Here is a 22,638-nt window from a genome sequence, read left to right on the forward strand (position 1 = left end):
ATTCCCAACTCAGGGCCTTTGTACCTGTTCCCTCTTTTTGAAATGTTTTTTTCTCTCAGATCTTCATCACCTTCTTCTCATCATTCAGATCTCTGCTCAAATATCACCTACCCACAGCCTTGTCCTGGCTATCCTGGCTGAAGTAGTTCCCTACTATCATTTCCAAGTCACTGTCTCAGGCTCTATTTATGTCTTAATAGCATTTAATTCTATCTGAAATTATATTGTTTATTATTTGTGTGTTTATTGTCTGTCTCCCTCAACTAGAATGTAGTCTCCAGGAGAACAGGGACTATGTTTGTCTTGCTCACCACTATATCCCTACCACCTAACACTGTCTGACACAGGAAAGTTTCCAATAAATACCTAAATGAATATCTGTTGAGTACATGAACATACAAACACAGTAAGGGTCTCTAATACTCCCAGGAGCCATATGAATCTTGAAAAAGCTCCAAAACAGTGACGAACTTCTATAGAACATTAGGACTGGGAGGCCCACTGCCTGGCTTCAGACAGTTGTGTGAAAACAAACACAAGAACTTCTGTAGATAAACAGAGACAATAGACTACTTCATAAAGTTGTGCATTCATTCAATAAATAATCTGCTGTGGATAAAGTGATAAGATGCACATGGCCCTGCCTTCATGGAACTTACAGTCTACTGGGGCAGACAGGCATTAAAAGCAATTACAATAAAATGTAACAAATATAAATGTGATACAGCCACACAATGGAGTATCACCCAGCCATAAAAAGGAACACACTGATACGTACTAAGACATGAATGAACCTTGAAACATTGTGGTAAGTGAAAGGAGCCAGTCAGAAAGATCACATATTGTATGATTCCATTTATATGAGATATCTAGAATATGCAAATCTAAAGAGTTAGAAAAGTATGTTAGTGGTTTCTTAGGACTGGGAGTGAGGGAACAGGGAGGTGATAACTAAAGAGTATGAGGTTTCTTTTTGGATTCATGAAAATGTTCTAAAATCAACTGTGGTGATGACGGTCACACAAATCTGTGAATATACCAAAAGCCACTTTGAATAGGTAAATTTTACAATATGTAAATTAGTCCTCAAAAAAGATGTTTTTAAATAATAAAATAAATGTTGTCAGAGTAAGTACAAGAAACTGTGTACACAGAACCTAGTTCATCAGTCAGGGAAGGCCTTTAGGAGAAAGTAACAAGCTCTGAAGAATGAATAGGAACTAGCTAAGTGAAAAGGATATATAGGGTAGGGTGGGGGCATCTAACAAAGTATATGGCATGGATGAAAATTTGGGAATGAAGGAAAGTCTACCAGTGGAAATTGTATAGTACATCTGGAATGTAGAATAAAGGTAGCAGTGATAAGGCTGTAGAAGTAAAAAGGGGCCAAATCATATAGAGCCTTGGGTCAACGAGAAGCCAATCAAGGGTTTTAAGACAGGAGTAACAGGGTAAGATTTGCAGCTGTTGGTTTCTATGGCAGAAATGAATGCAGAACTCCATTCACTAGTGCTCTGGGACTCTCGCTGATGAAGTAATAAAGCAAGATGCTATTATGTACAATGACAATATAGAGCAATCAGTATAAAGAACTTTAACAGCAAGTAAATGAATGAGAGAGTGAATATAGGTAAAGGTTACTGCCAACATGAAAATGTGTTTCTGACAATATAACACAGCATGGTGGTTTTAAGTTTAAACTTTTGAATCAGACTCTGGTTTAAGTCCCAGATTTGCTTCTTATTAGGTGTATAATCTTGGGTACTTAGCCACTCCCACCCAAGTTCCCTTGTTTATAAAATGGAAAACATATCTACTCCATAGGGTTGCTGTGAGCTAAAAGATAGACTATAGTGTGTGGCACATAATAAGCATTCACTAAATGCTAGCTATTACTCTATTATTGTACGTTCTATCTCCTGTTAGCCAGCCTTCTTGAAAGAGTATTTTACACTTGTCTATTTACCCTTGATTCCTATGTGTTTACCTGTCTCTGTTAGAATTAAAGTGTCATGACAAAGGCCAAAACTTTTCTGTTCACCAAACTAGAACAGCACCTGGCACATAAGACTTAAACATTTTTGTACTGGATGAATGAATAATTAAACACACTCCTCATGCACATCAATCTAGCTTTTGCAAACATCATTCCAGCAAACCTCCTCTAGAAAATATCAAATCCAACAGTTTGTAGTCCTTATATTGGACCTCTCTATTCCAGTTGGCATTAAATAACTACTCATCTCTTCTTCAAACTCATTACTCCCTTGGCTTCCATGGCTCTTCTAAGTTTCCTCATATCTTTTGACTGTTATCTTTCGGTGTCTCTCCTAGGTTTCCCACCTGCCAACCCTTAGCAATTGGTATTCCTCAGAGTTATTTCCTTGGCCCTCCCTTTCTCTCTCTCTATACCAGCGATTGTCAAGTGGAAGGGTAAGCATGTCAGAAATAGCAAAGAGGGGCTTTTACCAAACTCTACTTCCCAAAGTCTGAGAATCATTTCCTCTGTGAATCACTATTAATGGAAGGAATGCATAATACTCTAGTGTGCTAGAAAGGCAAAAATGATGTGAACTCCTCTACGTTCTCTCCTTGGTCTCTCCCTCCACAGTTATGTAACACCTGTCTATATCCCTAAACTCTCCCCTGAGTTAAGACTAAGGTCTCCAAATATATCCACTGCATGTTCCTCATGCATTTCAAACTAAGTATCCAAAACTGTACTGTCTCCCCCCCCCCCCACCCCGCCCAAAAAAACCTGTTTTTCCTGTGATAACTGTGTCAATGGGAATCACCACATAGTCACCAAAACAAAGAACTGGGAACTTATCTCTGACACTTCCTTTCTCCCACACCTCTCCACACCTAGTCAAGCAAATCCTATTGACTTTATCAACTAAATTATTCTCAACTCTATCCTATCTTCTGCATCCCCACTACAGTGCTCAAATTCAGGCTTTATTGCCTCTATCTTAGATTACTAACAGCTTTCTAATCAGCTTCCCTATCTCTAGGTCATTGTTTCTCAAAGTGTAGTATCCAGAGTCTCAGTATTGCCTGAGAACTGGTTAGAAACACAAATTCTCAAGTCCCTATTCAAGACCTGCTGAATCAGAATCTGGTGATGGGCCCCAGCCATGTGCATTTGAATAAGCCCTCCAGGTGATTCCGAGGCAAGTTAATGCCTTAAGAACCACTGCTCCAGGCTTACCCCTTAGATAAGTGAATGGCTTTTCAACCTTAGGTGAACACTGCAATCACCTGAGGACTTTTAAAAATACTTTCAACCTAGGTCCCTTACCCCCATAAGTTCTGAGTTCATTGGTCTACAGTAGACACAGGAGCTGTGAAAGTTTCCCCAGGTGGCTCCAATGCACCTGAGAACCACTGTCTTACAAACCCAAAGTGATCTAAAATACAAATCTAACCTGATTAAGATCTTTCAATAGCTCCCCATCAAGTTAAAAAAAAACCCAAGTACCTCAGCATAGCATTCAATATCCTTTATAACCTATTTAACCTCTTAGCCATCAACATAAGAAAGGCACTACAGTGTAAAAGTTAAGAATGTTAGTTTGAAGCCAAATGGTCTGAGCTGAAACCCCACTAGCTGCAAAATTTGGGGCAGGTTAGTTAATCTCTAGTGCTTTAGTATCTACCACATGGGGTAATGATGAGGATTAAGTGAATGAATACATGTAAGTCTCATTAGGACAGTTTCTGATACAAAGTAAAACACTCAACACATGTGAGTTATTCAAGATGCCACCATCTACAGGGAGCCTATCCTAAACTTCCAAATTAGACTAGAATTTCCTTCCATAGGTCCCTGAGTTTATCAGGTTTACCAGGCTGTGCTGATTATCTGTTTGTACACCTGCAGTATACTGTAATTTCTCTGTATCTACTAAAATGGTTCCTGTTAGATAATAAATGGTTGTTAAACTAAACTGACAGCACAGAGAAACCATATGGAAATGTCATATTTTGGCCCCAAATTTGCTTTTTGTAGAAGGATGATCACCAGTGATTACACAACACATTTATGATATTCAGTTTCCTACAAACATAGCATCGCAGAAACTTTCAAAGGCAAAGTGTAAGCAACAGCACAATAATGAACTGAAATGGAGTACCAGATTTTCTATTACAGGGTCTCTGTCTTACCTGAAGCAGGTAAATGTGGGATATCTTAAGTCCCTTCTATCTGTCAATAATTCTACATGGTGCTATCAATAAAAGTATCCTGCAGTCTCAAGTATTCAAACTGGAATGATAATATTAAGGACCACTGCATATCAGCAGATTGCCAAGGAGACAGCTTTTATAACTGGAACTTATTCTGAGAGGCTATTAAAAATATACATAATGATTCTTCCATCTTCAAAATGATACATAGCAACCAAGAATAAGGACTGAAAGAATGCCTGAGACATCTAAGAAAATCAAAAATGCAAACCAAGCCTACAGCGTGCATACCTTTAAAATACCATCCAAAGTACCCTTGTAAAGGTCCACATGTCCCACGATTGCCCTCTGGTTCATCATGCGAGTTCGAACCACATCAACTGGATTGGAAGCCAGAGCACCAGCCAAGCCGCATGTAAAGCTGGAACTAAAAATGAAAACTTTAAGATAAACCACCTCACTTCCAACCCTGACTAAACAGAAATTACGCCAAACATAAATTCATAACTGTATGATGAGTCAGACTCATCAGATAAAACTTGGCACTTGCCCTTTCATTACAATCTAAAGAGAGAGGAAATGTGTTCTAAAGAAATATCATTCAAAAGGTATCCCTGTGGGGCACCTGGCTGGCTCAGTCCGTAGAGCATGTGACTCTTGATCTCAGGGAGTAAGTTCAAGCCCCATACTGAGTGTAGAGTTTACTTAAAAATAAAATCCTTTAAAAAGTATTATGCCCTTCACTTTTCAATCCAAAACTTAGCCTTTGGTAGGGGGCGGGGGGGGTGCAATTTAGAAGTCTAGCAGGATCCCTAAGCAGAAACTAACACACATCATCTATTAGATATATAAGTTTTCATACCACAGCATCATATACCAAATGCGGTATACTTTGAGCGGTAAAGTATCATAAAAGTTCCAATATGAAGAGAATGTAGGATAAGGCTAGCAACAGTCTTTAGCCCAAAACTGTAGTTTTGTTTCACAGGCCCTATAAATTTTCACTTTTTTCTGATTCTCATTGAGAAAAGTTTGCTTTCTGATCCAAACTTAACCAAAGAAAATAACAGATAAAATTAGATATAGAGGCTGTGTATGAACAAATGCAAATCCTAGACATCTGATAGGCTATTGTATTAGACACTGCTACCAAGTACAGTGGTAGTACAGTATCTACAGTATCTACCCACAGTACAGTATCTACCCACAGCATCTAGGATCTCTGTACAAGTATTAGAAGGCTTGAAGTTCTGGAGATAAGACAGAGAGGAGTATCTAGACCATCTGTACCCATTATTGATTCTACATGAGGACCTCAGTGAAAGATGCTTTTTGTGCTTAAAATAATGGAAATATGGAATAAGCACAGCCTATAATACTTACACAAAGTGAGTTAAAATTGTGTCTCCCATCACCCCTGACAATATTAAATGCTTCTTTGTAATATCATAGACTGGTAACTCCACGCCCACAACAATGGCAGCCCGCTGAGCAGTTGGGACAACACCCTGCAATATGTAAGTGATATTACACACCAAAGAAATACACAGGTTAGTGACATAAATTGTAAAAAAAGTGAACAAGGGGCACCTGGGTGGCTCAGTCTGTTAAGTGTCCAACTCTTGATTTAGGCTCAGGTCATGATCTCATGAATTGGATTGTGAGATCGAGCCCCACGTTCAGCTCTGTGCAGACAGTGCAGAGCTTGCTTGGGAGTCCCTCTCTCTCTGTCCCTCCCATGTGCACATTCTCTCTCTCTCAAAATAAACATTAAAATATGAGAGAGGAGCACCTAGATGGCTCAGTCACTAAGTATCTGACTTCGGCTCAGGTCATGATCTCGTGGTTCGTGAGTTTGAGCTCCACATTGGGTGAGCTCACGCCCCGCTTCGGGTGAGCACGAGCCCCATTCCAGGTGAGCCCTTCTCTCTCTCTGTCTCTCTCTACCCCCCCACTCTGCCCCTTGTGGGATTCTCTCTCTCTGCCTCTCGCTCACTTGAGCCCCCTCTCTCTCAAAAAAAAGTATGATTTAAAAAACAAATAAATAAAAATAAAACAGAACAAAACAGGTTGGGAGTTGCAAAGTGACATAAAAATCCAAGTCTGGGGGCACCTGGGTGGCTCAGTCAGTTAAGTGTCCGACTTCGGCTCAAGGTCATGATCTCAAGGTTCCTGAGTTCGAGCCCTGCACTGGGCTCTCTGCTGTCAGCGCAGAACTCGCTTTGGATCCTCAGGCTCCCTCCCTCTCTGCCTCTCCCCAGTTCTCATGCATACATGCTCGCTCTCTCTTTCAAAAATAAACAAACATTAAAAAAATAAAATAGGGACTCCTGGGTGGCTCAGTCAGTTGAGCATCCAACTTCGGTTTAGGTCATGATCTTGCAGTTCGTGAGTTTCAGCCCCACATGGGGCTCGCAGCTGTCAATGTGGAGCCTGTTTCTGATCATCTGTCCCTCTCTGCCCCTCCCTTGCTCATACTCTCTTTCTCTCAAAAATAAACATTTTAAAAAATAAAATGTCATTTACATTTGAAAATAACATATCACGGGGACAAGTGCTTTCTGGGATACCTGTTATAAACTGCTCATTTATAAACTCCCAAATTCAACTCATAAAGTGGAAGTGACGTAGCTGTGCTATCATCAGAAGATGTCTAATTCTGCTGGTCGGGCTGGCTGGCCCAACAGTGCCTTCCTCTCGGACACTTCCACCTGCTCAACAGTGTTAGAAGACGATCTTCAGAGAAGACTACCTTGCTGAACAGTAACGCCCCAAATTGGAGCCCATGGGCCAAATTCAGGCAACATGTAGACATGTTGTGTGTGGCCTACACAGTGTTTCTAGAAGGCCGAATTAGCTGTCAGTGTATAAAAAACAGGATACTTCCCATAGGAATGCAGATTTTCAGCTTCTCTTGAAATCCCAAACACTTTGGCCACACTGGACTCCCATCATGCAAGACAACAATGAATAGGGTCCACACTGCTTTCCAGTTCACCAGGGTCCCCATCACTCTCTACCGTGTCTCCAACTCTGACTTTCACTTGTGCTGTTATTTCTTACAATGAAGTTAGAAAATAAAATGTTTCCAGTACTCATGTGACAATTAAAGCAGGAAAATAAAACAATGACAAAGGAGACCATGTGTTTGAAGAAAAATGTAAACCTATTTCCATGTTGAAATGAAAAAATATTCCTGTATTTTTTTTTAAGTTTATTTTGAGAGAGACAAAGAGCGTGTGAGTGGGGGAGGGGTAGAGTGAGGGGGACAGAGGATCCAAAGCAGGCTCTGTGCTGACAGCAGAGAGCCTGATGCAGGGCTCAAACTCACGAACCTCAAGATCATGACCTGAGCTGAAGTCAGATGCTTAACCAACTGAGCCACCCAGGCACCCCTATTCCTATATTTTAATATGCAAATAAGACACGTCTGTGTCAAAAGAGTACATAACACAATGTACTTCACTTCTTTATCTTACATGCCTGGACGATTTAAGCAGCCTGGATCATGAAAGTAGCTATGTTCCATTCCTCAAAACATTAAACATAGAATTACCATGTGATCCAGCAATCTCGCTTCTGGGTATACACACAAAAGAACTGAAATCAGAGTCTTGAAGAGATATTTTCACACCCATATTCAGAGTAGCATTATTCACAAAAGCCAAGATACAGAAACAACTTAAATGCCCATTAACAGATGAACAGATAAATAAAATGTGGTATATAGATACAATGGAGTATTGTTCAGCCTTAAAAAGGAAGGATATTCTGACAAGTGACAACATGAGTGAACGTGGAACAAATTATGCTAAGTAAAATAAGCCAGTAACAAAATAAAAATACTGTATGATTCCACTTACATGAGGTATCCAGAATAGTCAAATTCATAAGAGACAGATAGAAGGATGGTCACCAGGGGGAGGGGAAAATGGGGAGTTGTTTAATGGGTACAGAGTTTCAGTTTTGCAAGAAAAAAGAAATCTAGAGACTAACTGTACAACAATGTAAATGTACTTACCACTACTGAACTGTACATTTAAAAATGTTTAAGATGCTAAGTTTTATGTTACGTGTATTTTACCACAATTAAAATTTTTAACTAAAAATAAAGTAGCTATGTTTTGACAAAAACTCCCTATTGTCATTCCTGCTTTGTCTTTCCCTTAGCATTAGTTTGTGAAAATATCTAGTTAGGTCCATTTTCTGGTTTTAAATTAGACTAATCAAGAAAGTGCACCCTGTTATCAAAAACCAAACCTCAAGGATCATTAATGGATGCTAAGACCATTAAGTGAAAGGTTATTAAGTAACAGGATATATGCATGTTGCTAGAGTATCACCCTACAGGTTACCTGCTAATTACAAAGGGGGAAAATTTTTTATCTCTTACAATGGTGAGATCTGGTGGACATCATCTTACCAAATAATCAAACTTGGCATCATTAATTGTGGGACAAAGTAATATGTGCTTCTTGCTTTGATACAATATGAAATATACAGTGTAACCTATGAAGTTCTCTTACCAAAATGTTTAATGTGAATCTAATCAAGTCAACAAACCTAACTTCCAGTTTGAAGGAAATACAGGGGAAACATTCTATAAGAAAACTGGCCTGGTCTCATCAATAAGGAAAATTTGAATACAGACTGGATGTTAGGTATTAAGGACTTGTTAATTTTCTTAGGTGTGATAATGATATCATTATTATGTATTATTATATAGGAGAATGTCCTTATTTCTTAGGAGATGCATAACGAACTATTTAGGAGAGTACCATGATGTCTGCAACTTCCTTTCAAATAAGTTAGCAAAAAAAAAAAAAAAAAAGAATGTGTGTGTATGTTTATCTGTGTACACACACATAAACAGATAAAGCATATATGGCCAGATGTTAACAGTCATTTAATCTGGGTATATAAGGTGTTCACTGTTCTGTTCTTTCAACTTTTCTGTATGTTTAAAATTTTTATAGGAAGTTGGGGAAAAATATGAAGGAAGAAAAAAAAACACAAAGCTCTCTTCTTTAAGAGCCTATTTATTAATGGATTTCCCATTCTACTATCTGTGTATATTCTACAAGTAGTCTTATTAAGTGATTAAAATAAGATAAGTTATAGGAACAAAAACAAAAACAGGAGTAGATAGAAGACTGGAAGATTAAATGGCAAAATGTTAACAGTGATTATCTCTAGTTAATAATACTGGATTTTTTTCTTTTATAGATCTCAATATTTTTAGTACAATTTTTACTTTTTATAAGGTTAAGAAAAGCTGTTTTAGGTAATCAGAGACTATCACAAACATATAGTGCAGCGTTAGTACAAAACTGGCAAAAATATGTATTGAAGAATTAAATTCACTGTGAATTTAAACAAATCAAAATGACTACCTCAAGTAATGTCATTAACTTCTCTCACACAAACATCCCCAAACATTAAGCAGAAATAAAGAAACTGGTAAGTTCTGGTCCTTTCATAGGTGATAAGAAAGTTTCTTACCTTATGTTCTGGGTTACAAAAAATTACACAGCGTAAGATGACAATTCATAATTTTATGGCTTCGTATAAGAAGTATTCTTTGCAAATTTATAGGAAAGCTGCATAAAGAGTACTTACCCTCCACAGACCCCTGGCACCTTCTTGTTGGTATATATCGATGAAGCTGCCAATCATGCTGCCTTGGAACAGACTTCCTTGAGCCTGCATTCGAATCTAAAGTAAGAAGGGGTGAACATTTTGTTTTAACAGAGACCAAAATGAGAGGTTTCACTCATTTAAAATTAAGGAAACAGTATTTGGGAATTCTCAGAAATGTTACCCTGCTATTCTGATGAAATTAATGACAAACTATATATTTTAGAAGTGTAATTTGTGTAAAAGTATGTCTTATAAAAATGATTTTCATCAGGGGTGCCTGGGTGGCTCAGTTGGTTAAGTGTCAGACTTCAGCTCAGGTCATGATCTCGCGGTTTGTGAGTTCCAGCCCTGTGTTGGGCTCTGTGCTAACAGCTCAGAGCCTGGAACCTGCTTCAGATTCTGTGTCTCCCCCTCTCTCTGTCCCTCCCATGCTCATGCTCTGTCTCTCAATAATAAATAAATGTTAAAAAAAAATTTTTTAATTAAAAAAATGATTTTCATTAGCCTCACGTTCCTTATACTAAGTCAATCAATTCTAGAGCTGGAAGAAATTTTGGGAAAAAGAGAACAAGTACTCAGTGAGGGTAGAAAATAATTCTTCTAAAATGTGATTAGTTGGGGCAACTGGGTAGCTCAGTCGGTTAAGCGTCCAACTTTGGCTCAGGTCATTATCTCACCATTCATGAGTTCAAGACCTGCATTGAGCTCTGTGCTGACAGTACGGAGCCTGCTTTGGATTCTGTCTCCCTCTCTCTCTGCTCCACCCCAGCTTGCATGCACTCTCTCTCTCTCAAAAATAAACAAAAATTAAAAATTAAAAAAAAAGCCACATGAAAGATTTGGTACAATTCCCCCCGTGACTGCACACATAGAATCATAGCAGCCAGTCGTTAAATACTAGTGGCCCAAATGTGGGCCTGATTTTCAGGATGCACAACTCTAGGTTTCAATAAATGTCTTTGAGAGGCGCCTGGGTGGCGCAGTCGGTTGAGCGTCTGACTTCAGCCAGGTCACGATCTCGCAGTCCGTGAGTTTCAGCCCCGCGTCAGGCTCTGGGCTGATGGCTCGGAGCCTGGAGCCTGTTTCCGATGCTGTGTCTCCCTCTCTCTCTGACCCTCCCCCGTTCATGCTCTGTCTCTCTCTGTCCCCAAAAAAATAAATAAACATTGAAAAAAAAATTTAAAAAAATAAAATAAAATAAATGTCTTTGGTAAATCAGGAGACAACAGCATGTTTTTACGTGGAAAGTCAACTGCTACTACTAAGAGTTTTGAGATAAAAACCTAAGCTCAGTTAAATCGGAATAGAAACTATTACAAAGATAAATTTAAAAAACTACAAATATCCTATGGTAAGTAGGAGACTTCTTTAAGGAGGTAATTTCTGAGCAGGGCTGGGACTAGGGTGAAGCAAGTAGGAGACTTCTTTAAGGAAGTGATTCCTGAGCAGGGCTGGGACTAGGGTGAGGCAAGTATGGCACTTTCCTCCGGCACCAAATGTAGGAGGGGGACTCAAAAAAACCTCAGTAATCCAAATAATAATTCAATATTTTAAGACATGAAAATGAATGCAGAAAAACCCACAATGAACCAAATATCAAAAATTTAACTAAAGACAGAATCCAACAGGATGAGATTAGGGTGAGGAGGTGAGATGAATTATACAAATATTGATACTTTATTCATCGTGAATAATTTGCATTCATTTTAATTTTTGAAAAATATTGCATAAAAATGTTATCTCTCGGGGCGCCTGGGTGGCTCAGTTGGTTAAGTGTCCAACTTCAGCTCAGGTCATGATCTCGTGGTTCATGAGTTCGAGCCCCACATCAGGCTCTGTGCTGACAGCTCAGAGCCTGGAGCCTGCTTCAGATTCTGTGTCTCCCTCTCTCTCTGCCCCTCCCTGGCTTGAGCTCCTCTCAAAATAAAAAACATTAAAAAAATTTTTTTAAATGTTATCTCTCTTGATTACTGAGGTGGTTTTCTTTTGTGCCCCCTTCCATTTTGCATCCACAAGGAGCACCTCATTTGTCTCATCCTAGTCCTGGCCCTGTTCCTGAGCAGTCCTGAAGGATAAATTCATGAGAAAAGGGGTAAAAGGCATTACAGTCAGAGAGCTATATATACAAAGGCAAGGAAGCAACACATAGATCAAAGAAAGAGCTGTTCAAGGATATACGCAAGAACTGAACAACCCGATTATGATTATAGATCCTATATTGGTACCATCACAGTCTAAGTTTGTGACTCAACCCACCCCCAGCGCCTTCAGCCCTACCCAGGTATAAGAAAGGAAAAGGAAGATTATAGCATGGGTCAATGGTTGTAATTGTACCAGGCAGGTCAAAGGGACAGGAAATTGAAGTGAATCACTTAGGTGATTAAATCTAGGATCCACATGGATAAGAAAGGAAACTTTAGGGAGTTAAGTATTATTGTTCTTGAAAAGGTCAAGTGTAATTATATTGCAAATATTTTAGAGTTTTAGGATACAATCAGTTCTCTTCACAAATACTTACTCTTCAAATCAAAAGTGATAAAAATTCTGTATATATTACTCTCAATTTAACCTAGAAAGTTCATTTCATATATTTTCTCCATCAACCATCACTGGTTTCTTTCTTGTGTGCGGTTTTTCATGTCACTCTCTTGGTTCTCAAAACTCTCTGAATTGCAATAGATCTCTCCTTCACTAACCTAACCACCTAAGGTTTCAAATAAATAAAGCATATGTCCTCTTTTTCTCATATTCCCTCTAAAATAACTCTCAAAAACTTGTGACCCTCTCACACATTATAATCATATATTTAGTGCTTTTAATTAATCCTAAGTTTAAATAAGTTAGTAACTATGTAGAAACTGTTTACCATTTTATGAGATAAAATAAGATGATGATTGATATTATAAAATGAATGTTTCATCCTGTCTTTTGATAAAATCTGAAAGAAATCCAATTATATTTTTAAAAATCAATACCACTAACCTATACTGTTCGAGTTTTGTATTCAGAATATCCCAACACAAACCAAAATATACCATTTAAAAGCCAAATCTCATCCTTAATGGAAATATAGGTAAGACAAGAAAAGACAGATGCATTATAGACTAAGGTACCTCAATTAGCTATTAAAGGAGTCTTCTCCAAAAACTATATTTTGATGTATCCCTTTGTTTGGTACCCCAGGTTACACCACTGGTCAATATACCATACTGAGATTTAAAATGGGTTGGGAGTATGCCTTTCTTTTGTAAGGTGGGAAAAGAACTATTAAAAATGAAAACACAAGTTCTTTCTCAGATCAATTTTAGAAGAATATAAATGGAAATGAGGTATCTGAAAACTGATTCCCTTAAAATTACATAGTCCTTGGAAAGAATCTTATACAGCTCTGCATACTCTAAAGACCAAAGGATCAATGCATATCATAATAAATTGACTATTATTTACTGAGCATCTACAATCTACCAAGTGTGATAGGCAGTCTACACATATTATCTCTAATCCTAAACAAACCTATGCAATAGGTACTAAATTATCTTCATTTTACAAATGAGGAAACTAAGGCTTAACACAGTTAAGTGATTTGCCAAAAGTTTTACAGCTGGCAAGTGGAGATCTGACTCAAAGTTCATGCTCTTTTCACATCACATTGCATACATCCAATGCTACCAGACCTCTCTTACCTTTAGTACATCAGTGGGGTTGGCTATAGCGGAAGATATCACTCCTGACACTACCCCACAGATCATATTAATTAGAAGAGTTTCATCTGTAAAAAGGAAAAAAAATTCTGCTTGTATTAAGTACTAGTTTCTGAGAATAAAGTACTGATCTTTCAGAGAAAGGGAACCCTGGGCAGAGAATTGACTGTGAGAAATGAACCACAAAGCTTATGAAAATTAAAAAAAAAAAAAAACTCAAGTATTTCTAGATCCCATATCATCACTGAAACATAAAAATTATAAAACATAAATCACTATTTTTTAAAGGTAGTTCTAAAGTACACTAGCACATGTCCTATTATTCTGTATAGAGCAACTGGCAATAACCCACATAAATTCAGAATATGGTATTTCTTCCTCAATCATTTCAAACACCTAAAAATTTTTTTTAAGTATTTTTCTGGAGAATCATCAACTCTAAAGACGTAGCAACAGAATTTTAAAAGGTAAAAGCTTATGGGTAACAGAAAAAAATTACTTAAATATTAATTTTGACTGGCCTTGATATCTACTGGCCTCTATTTACAGGTTTCTGTAGTTCAAATGTGGAAAAACTAGTCATTTGAAATTAAATCCACTCAGCCAAAAAAAAAGAAAAAGAAAAAGAAGAAGATGAAACAGAGCATAATATTCTAAAATGAAAATTCCATCTTCACCATGCCTTCTTACCATGGAGAGCCTACAAACAGAAACTAGGTAAACCCAAGTGAAGCATCTGTGAAAGGAAATTATTTTAGGAAGTAAATCCTTCAGAATCCTCAAAGAAGAGGCTCCAGAAAACGTCAATTTAGGACAATCAAGTAACTCAAAGGACATTACTAATCAAAAGGCTCTCCAGCTATCCACAACCATGCAACAGCCCTGTGGTAAAATAACCATTTAGTACAATATCAGGCTAGAAATGCTACAGCAACAATAATAGAGATATAGGATAATGCTGAATGTGGGTAAGGTGGTCATAGGTACAACAGAATCTAGAATAGTCTAAAATTACTCCATCTAACAAAAGCTTATCAAAATTGGCAGCTACAGAACTGCTTATAGTTGAAGTCTTTTTGGCAATGAAGATAGCGTTAATTTTCTGGACAAACTTGTCCATGTTCCCTCTGTGATGACCAGAAGCCTTCTTTTTTCTTTGATAGAAAAAGGGACAAACTTAAAGAGCAGGTCCTTCTAACTCATAGATCACTCCTGCAAGGATTAATCCCAAGTCAGTATGAACTCGCTTTGTCCTTGCAATGACTGTCATCCACTCTCAAGCATCCTATGATGAATGCTTCTTAGTAAGCATGATTCTCATAATCCCTCTGAGTATCACCCTAAAAGAGAAGAAGTCTATACTGACCTTCTAGACGTTCTACAAATAATCTCTTCAAGCTTTGGTAAATGCCAATTTTGATGGTGCCATATGATGCCTGTCTTAGCAAAGCAGGAGCGATTCTGCCAAAAAAAGAAAGAAAAAGTCAATTGTACTCAATGTGCACTTGCAGATTAAACACATCTAGATAGTCTACTCATTTCCATTACTCACCTCATTCCACCCAACTACTTCAGAATATGCATTTATTCAAGCATAGTGGAACATTCACCAAGAGACAGCATATTTGGATCATAAAACAAAACTCAACTATTTTTTTAAGTTTATTCATTTATTTAGAGAGTGAGCGAGTACAGGGGAGAGGCAGAGAGAGAGGGAGAGAGAGAATCGCAAGTAGGCTCCATGCTGTCAGCACAGAGCTCAACACAGGGCTTGAACCCACAAACCATGAGATCATGACCTGAGCCAAAATTAAGAGTCAGACACCTAACCGACTGAGCCACCCAGGCACCCCAAAACTCAACAAGTTTAAAAGAATTGAAGTCATATAGAGTACGTTCTCTGACTATAATGGAATCAAACTAGAAATCAGTAAGGAAAATCCTCAAACACTTGGAAATCAAACATCACATTTCTAAATAATCCATGGTTCACAAGAAGTCTCAAAGGAAATTTTTAAAATACATAGAACTGAATGAAAATGAAAATTGAACCTGTTAAAATACATAGGGCACAGCCAAAGCAATGCTCAGAGGGAAATTTACGTCACGAAATGCTTACATTAGAAAGGAGGGAAATCCCAAATCAACATAAGTTCCTAACTCAAGAAACTAGAAAAAGAAGAGCAAAATAAACCCAAAGCAAGCAGAAGGGGAGGAAATAGTAAAGAGCATAAATTAATAAAACTGAAAACAAAAATAGAGAAAAATCCAGCTTTTTTGAAAAAAATCAATAAAATTGATAAACCTCTAGCAAGTTTCATAGTAATAAAAAGATGGAAGTCACCAATATCAGGAATGAAACAAGCAACAGCACTACAAATTCTGCAGCCATTAAAAGAATAAGGGAATACTACTATAAACGACTTTATGCTCATAAATTCAACAACTCAGAAGAAATGGACTAATTCCTCAAAAACTACAAACTACTAAAATTCAGAATGAAACAGATAAAAATATGGGAATCATTAAAAAAACATGAAATAGATCATTTGAATAGTCTCATAACAATTAAAACATTTTAATTCATAATTTAAAAGTTCCCAAAAAGGAAATCTCCAGGCCCAGACAATTTCAATGGGGGAATTCTACCAAACACCTAAAAAAATCAACACTAATCTTACATAATCTCTTCCAGAAAAAAGGAGAGGGAATACTTACCAATTCATTTTATGAGGCTAGTATTACCCCAATATCAAAACCAGACAAAAAGAGTACAAAAAGGAAAAACTACAGGAAAATATCTCTCATGAATTTAGATGCAAAAACCCTTAACAAAATATTAGCAAATTGAATCTAGCAATGTAGGAAAAGAAGTACACACCATTATTCACCTCATGGAGATTTTTAAAAAATCAACCTTACTTCCTAACAGCTATACATATATCTTTCATCTATCAAGAAGATACTAGAGCCAAGATTTCACCATATTTAAGTTCTGCTTATAAACTGAAGACATTCTCACTCATACCCCCTTTGAGATTCTTCCAAGTTGCAGAACTATACTTTAGTAGTTATAAATAAAGACGACAGCAGCTTGGATGGTTAAGATTTTAAAAACGATGACTAAATATGCATATTTCTGACTTTACTGCTTGCTATTAGAAATAAATAATCTTGTGATTGTCCATGCTGATTAAAGAACAAGGTGAAACAGATGATCCATGATTCATTTGCTTTGAGATGTATTACTTGATTTTTTTCCCTAAGAAAATTGTCTTTCAAAATTAAGTCTAACATAGGTTAATAATAAAATTGATGTCCCTTCTCTGAGCAGTAAACTGGTAACCTAGATGCAGGAGTGGCCTAGGAAACTGGCAGCAGATACATGACAAAATGGACACTAAACCACAAACCTATAACTAATTAAAAATTGACAAAAAAAGATCAGTCTCCCTCTCTCACATTCTGCATTTTATGCTTAAACTACCAGAATAGTATTTCTTTAAAGAGGAAAATTTTAAAAGAAGTATTTGGCAACTCAGGAAGAATACCACAGAAATATAAGCCATTAATTGGTGCTGCTATTCACAGGGGCTATTGATGACTCTCAGGAAAACAGGAGAAAGCCAATGCTGCAATGAGATATCCATTTTAAAATATATCACGCAAAGCCAGATGAACACAAAATCTAAAGCTCAAGACTTACAAGCAAGTGAAATAGAAACTTGCACAGGAATATTGAATTACAAGTTAGAATGGTGAATATGAAGGGCCACACACTATCAGACCACTGAAATACATAGTTTCTTTAAAAAGTGTTTTGGGGCGCCTGAGTGGCTTAGTCAGTTAAGCGTCTGACTTAGGCTCAGGTCATGATCTTGCGGTTCGTGGGTCTGAGCCCCGCGTCGGGCTCTGTGCTGACAGCTCAGAGCCTGGAGCCTGCTTCAAGTTCTGTTTCTCCCTCTCTCTGCCTTTCCCCTGCTCATGCTCTGTCTTTCTCTCTCAAAAATAAATAAACATCAGAAAAATTTTTTTGAAAGTGTTTCTATTCAAGAGGTAAAGAAAGAATCCAGTCTCACCCAGAATACAAAGCCAATACGCCTTCTTCTTTATAGATTCGGAACAAGGCATGAAACATTCCTCGGTATTTTATTTCTTTAAAACGGACATCAATGCTTTGGCCCTGAACTTGAAGGCGTGTTTTAGTCAGGTCCACAGGGAAAGTTCCTATGAAAGAACACACTGATTTATAAGTTTCTCCAAAGAGTCATGGTTAAATTTTGGCTGAATTTAAGCCAATGACAATTTGAAAACATAAGATGAAGTCCTTTTTATAACACATAGGGGATATCTCTACTAAGAGTACCACTTTCAGAAGAGTTGTATATGGTAAAGTGAAATATACTGTACTGTATCTAGGCAGTAGGATTTGGCCCACAGTATAGTTGAAACTGATATAATAAAATGCTTTAAGATGGTCCTAATATACTGCAAATACAAAATAATTTAAATGATGTTTTAATTTCATCTTTAACATAATACAGTTTGGCATTTGAATCTTCCTCTGCACCCCCCCACCTTGACTCCCCACTTCTTCATAAATCTCTCTAATTTTTCACAAAGAAGATGGGAAAGCATGGGATTGCTGTTCCAGGTACTCTTACATACTATTATAAAGTTTTGGGAGTTTTGTTTCTTTTATCTGTTTACAAGAAACAAATAGTTCCCTAATATTATGAAAGATAACAGCAAAGTCCTACTTGGCCGACTCATCTTGGTTCTACGTTTAATTCTGGACTAATAACTAACACAGTGCCTGGGAAATGTCTTTAACCAAACTTCTTTAGTTACCTCCACACACAAAAGTGGTCATTACATTGACAAAATGTGTTGCAGGGAATATTTCGAAGTCTAAAGCTAACAAGGTGATTATGTAGCTCTGGTCACTTATGACTTTGGTATCATAACACCAGAGCATGTGCCAAGAAAGTCAACAAAGATTAATGGGTTGGGTCACTTACAAATAGCTTAGGAAAGAGAAAATTGGGAGATGAAAAAACACAATCTAAAAAATATTTCCAAATTAAAATCAAATAGAGAAGAATCCAGTTTGATCTTATTAATCAATTTTCTTCTAAAATGGGACAGAAAGGCGCCTGGGTGGCTCAGTCGGTTGGGCATCCGACTTCGGCTCAGGTCACGATCTCGCGGTCCGTGAGTTCAAGCCCCACGTCGGGCTCTGTGCTGACAGCTCAGAGCCTGGAGCCTGTTTCAGATTCTGTGTCTCCCTCTCTCTCTGACCTTCCCCCATTCATGCTCTGTCTCTCCCTGTCTCAAAAATGAATAAACGTTAAAAAAAATTTTTTTTTAAATGGGACAGAGGTTTGAAAAAAGAAGTCTGGGGATGCCTGGGTGGCTCAGTCGGTTAAACAGCCGACTTTAGCTCAGGTCATGATCTCACAGTTCGTGAGTTCAAGCCCCCCACTGGCTCTGCACTGACAGTGCAGAGTCTGCTTCAGATTCTGTGTCTCCCTCTCTCTCTGCCCCACCCTCCACTCATGCTTGCTTTCTCTCTCTCTCAAAATAAATAACAAACTTTTAAAAAGAAAAGAAAAAAAGTCTGAATACCAAGAAAGTTATAAACAACTTAGCATAAAGGAAAGACCATTAGTACAAAAATATAGCAGAAACCCCTATATTGTCGAACTCCCTTTATCTTTTCATGTACATTACTTAAACCTAGAGCAAATTAACAAATCATTAAACTATAAAAAAAATCTTCCTAAGTTTGACTTTTATTATTAAAATTTTTTTAACATTTATTTATTTTTGAGCAACAGAGACAGAGCACAAGTCGGGGAGGGGCAGACAGGGAGGGAGACAGAATCTGAAGCAGGCTTCAGGCTCTGAGCTGTCAGCACAGAGCCTGATGCGGGGCTCAGACCCACGAACTGCGGGATCATGACCCGAGCCAAAGTCGGATGCTTAACCAACTGAGCCACCTAGGCACCCCCTAAGTTTGACTTTCTTAACCTCACTCACCATACCATTAGTAGTACTTTTTTAGAAAATATTACTCGATGGCTTAGAGACAATAGTTTTTAAAACAAAGAGAGTGAGCTTCTTTTCACTTTTTCTCTAATTTTCCCCAAAAATAACTGTCACCATAAGCTACCATCTATACCATAAGAAGCAGATTTGTCAGTTTTCACATTCTTACCAAACTCAGCAACAATAGAGGCAAGGCCGCCATATACAAAGGGTTTCCAATTCAGACCAGACATCTCATGGCTTACAGTGGCACTTTTCTGGGGCTAAAAATAAACACAAATCAGAACAAGGCACAAGAGTGAGGAGCATTTGTTAGTGTTTGATCACATTATTTATATCAACAAAATTAGTAAATGAAGCAGATGTAGAGGAAAAACCCTACCAAGTGGAATGAAACAAAATGGAGGATCCTGTTTTATGTACTGGATGATCATGAATGTGTTCTTTACTGCCACTCTGTACGGGTAGGCGTGCAATTCCCTCAAAGATCAACTTGTGCCCTTCTTTCTCTAGTTTCTTTAATGTTATCCATAGCCCCACCCAAAGAAGAGGTTTCAGTCCATCCAGCACAACCAACTTAGACATTCAACTAGACAATTACAAGTGAAGGAACCTGGAGTTCAAATTATATAGGCTGAGGCATCTCATAAAAGCAGTTCATCGTATTCAGTTATCTTGATTCAGGTGCAAAGCAAAGGCTGACACCACTATCCTCTCATATTCTTAGCCCTCTCATCTCTCCACTAAACTGCAGGGTTTTAATTCATCTAGCTACTTCTAGCTATACACAGCTTCTCCCCACAAAGCCCAAGCTGAGCTAAGTATCTTTTCATCTTCTTCTGGTTCCCAGAGGAATGAAAATAATATAAATGATGTCTCTCTTCTCCCTGACATTTAACTTACATTCATCTAGTGACTCTTTTTCCTTGGTCTTTTTAAAGCACATACATACAAATAATGTTTTTCTTTGATGTTCTGACTTTTTAACAATGTATTCGACTCCCAGTCCCCTTGCCTTCTTCCCCATCCCACCCCCATTAGACCTGTCATCTTCAATCTTTTCATTTTTGTTTTTCCTATCAACTATTTCTCTTGGATTCTTTTCCCCACAGTTCTGCCCTCTAGATCAGTGGTTTTCCAATTTTATGTGCACCAGGATGATCTAGAAGAGAGATTAAAACAGAGTGTTGGGCCACCCTCAGAATTTCTGATTAGTGGTCTGGGTCCTGCCTGAGAATATGCAAGTTTTCGGATAATGCTGGTGCTTCCATCCTTTAAGAACTACTACTGTTCTATGCATTGTCTCCTAAATCCTGGTCCAGCTGGAAGTAATCTTTTAAGATGGACTCTCAGATTTCTTTTAAATATTCCTTTTTCAGAACTTCACAGTACATATACTATTGAATTTCAAAAATATCTTCCAATGTTTTATGGTCAGGAATAAAGACTCTGAAGTAAGACTACCTAAGTTCAAACCCTGACACTACCACTTACTAGCTCTGTTACCAAGTTACTTAACCACTCTATGCCTGGGCTTTCTGAACTGTAAAATGGGGATAATTATAAATCCTATATTATAGGGTTGTTGTGAAAATTAAATGATATATGTAAAATACGTGAAAAAGTACCTGCCACCTAGTTCAACTTTTTTTAAGTTTATTGTTGCATGCTCTTCAGACTGAGCCAGCCAGGCGCCCTCTAGTTCAACTATTAGCTATTATCATTACTACATTTTGAAAAGTACTAAAATTTACATTTTAGCAGATATTATTTACTGCCCACCTCCCCCACAGCCCAATCTGAGGTTAGCACCATTGAGTCACAGTCTCTTTTTAGAGGAGACAAGGTTTTGCTTTATTTCCCCAGAAGGAAATCTCTGTAACTAAGCACAAATGAACAATTTCCCAAAAGAGGATAGCAAACATGCAGACAAATGTTTTAGTTAGAAGCCACAAATAATTATGGAATAATTATGGATTATGGAATAATAATTATGGAAATAATATTCCATAATTATGGAAACTTCCTTTCAAGCTTAGTGGGATCAGCCAGTCCATCTGATATACAGAGTCGGGAACAGATAGCTCTTTTGGAGGAAAATTATTGAAAGGAATTCTGGAAAACAAAGCAGGAATAGGCACTTCTAGTACCAGCTACAGTCTGAAATGAGTCTTGAGTACTAAATATTATCTTATTAACATTTTCAGTTATGCGCACATTTTATTACAATTAACAGTAACACACGACACACACAGCGAGAGGGGAAGCATGGAAAAGCAAGGACCATGACATATCCCCTCTCTTAGTTTGGTCAATGGAGAGGGCATTTTCCCCCCACAATTTAGAGATTTCCCAAAACAGTCTAGCATTTCAAATGGCTGCTATGCTTCTCTCCAAAGCTTTCTTTTTACAACTTCTTTCAATTCATCTCATTACAGAGAAAGCCTCTATCGGAACTTTATTACCTGCTACCCAGACTTTTAATAAGGAAGATGTGCTCAGGGAACAATAATAATAAGTCAGTTAAAGGCAGGGGGCAGAGCCATAGCAGGGAATAGAATCTCAAGTCAGTTGGCCCAGTGGTTCCTTAATGAAGTTTTTACAATTCTGAGATGAAATAAAGAAAATAAGGGCACCTAATACCTTTTTCTTCAGCCAAATGTATTTAATTTAAAGGACTATCTATTAGGAAATCCTGTTCTTCCTACTCCTGGAGCGTTTTTTAAAATCACCTTTCTTGTATGAAATATAGTTGGTAGTTGACTTTGTTTAGTGCCTTTCTTAGCAAAATAAGACTGGCTACCTTAATTTATGTCTCCTCTCCACACTTTCATTTAAATATTATTGATCCATGAAATCCAAAATTCTGAAGACCACTGGCCAAATTTGACACTGCTACCACTGTCACCTCCCCACCCCCATCTGACAGTAAAATCCCTTTTCCTCCAATGTTAGGAAAGAATCTTGTTACAAAGAAGTACTTTATCATCTTTAGTTAGGTCTGATTTTAAACCTTCTTTCCTCGTACTGAGCCAAAAGTCTGCCTTCCTCTAGTTTT

The 22,638-nt window shown here is 37.7% G+C and overlaps 1 protein-coding gene across 4 annotated transcripts in view; it reads right to left on the bottom strand.

Annotated features, from left to right (window-relative positions):
* The window catches only part of SLC25A14 (solute carrier family 25 member 14), a 58,971-nt gene that overhangs the window by 33,507 nt on the left and 2,826 nt on the right, over positions 1-22,638 (bottom strand). For all 4 annotated transcript variants that reach the window (XM_040468187.1, XM_040468186.1, XM_040468190.1 and 1 more), the window contains 7 exons: positions 19,750-19,843; positions 17,609-17,756; positions 14,896-14,990; positions 13,512-13,597; positions 9,808-9,903; positions 5,572-5,696; positions 4,480-4,615 (listed from right to left, as the gene is read on the bottom strand). In XM_040468187.1, coding sequence (XP_040324121.1) covers positions 4,480-4,615; positions 5,572-5,696; positions 9,808-9,903; positions 13,512-13,597; positions 14,896-14,990; positions 17,609-17,756; positions 19,750-19,843 — 780 coding nt within the window. The remainder of the gene's footprint in view (positions 1-4,479; positions 4,616-5,571; positions 5,697-9,807; positions 9,904-13,511; positions 13,598-14,895; positions 14,991-17,608; positions 17,757-19,749; positions 19,844-22,638) is intronic.

This window comes from Herpailurus yagouaroundi, unplaced genomic scaffold (genome assembly GCF_014898765.1).
Source record: "Herpailurus yagouaroundi ecotype Mexico unplaced genomic scaffold, PumYag 67681, whole genome shotgun sequence".
Lineage (NCBI taxonomy): Eukaryota > Metazoa > Chordata > Mammalia > Carnivora > Felidae > Herpailurus > Herpailurus yagouaroundi.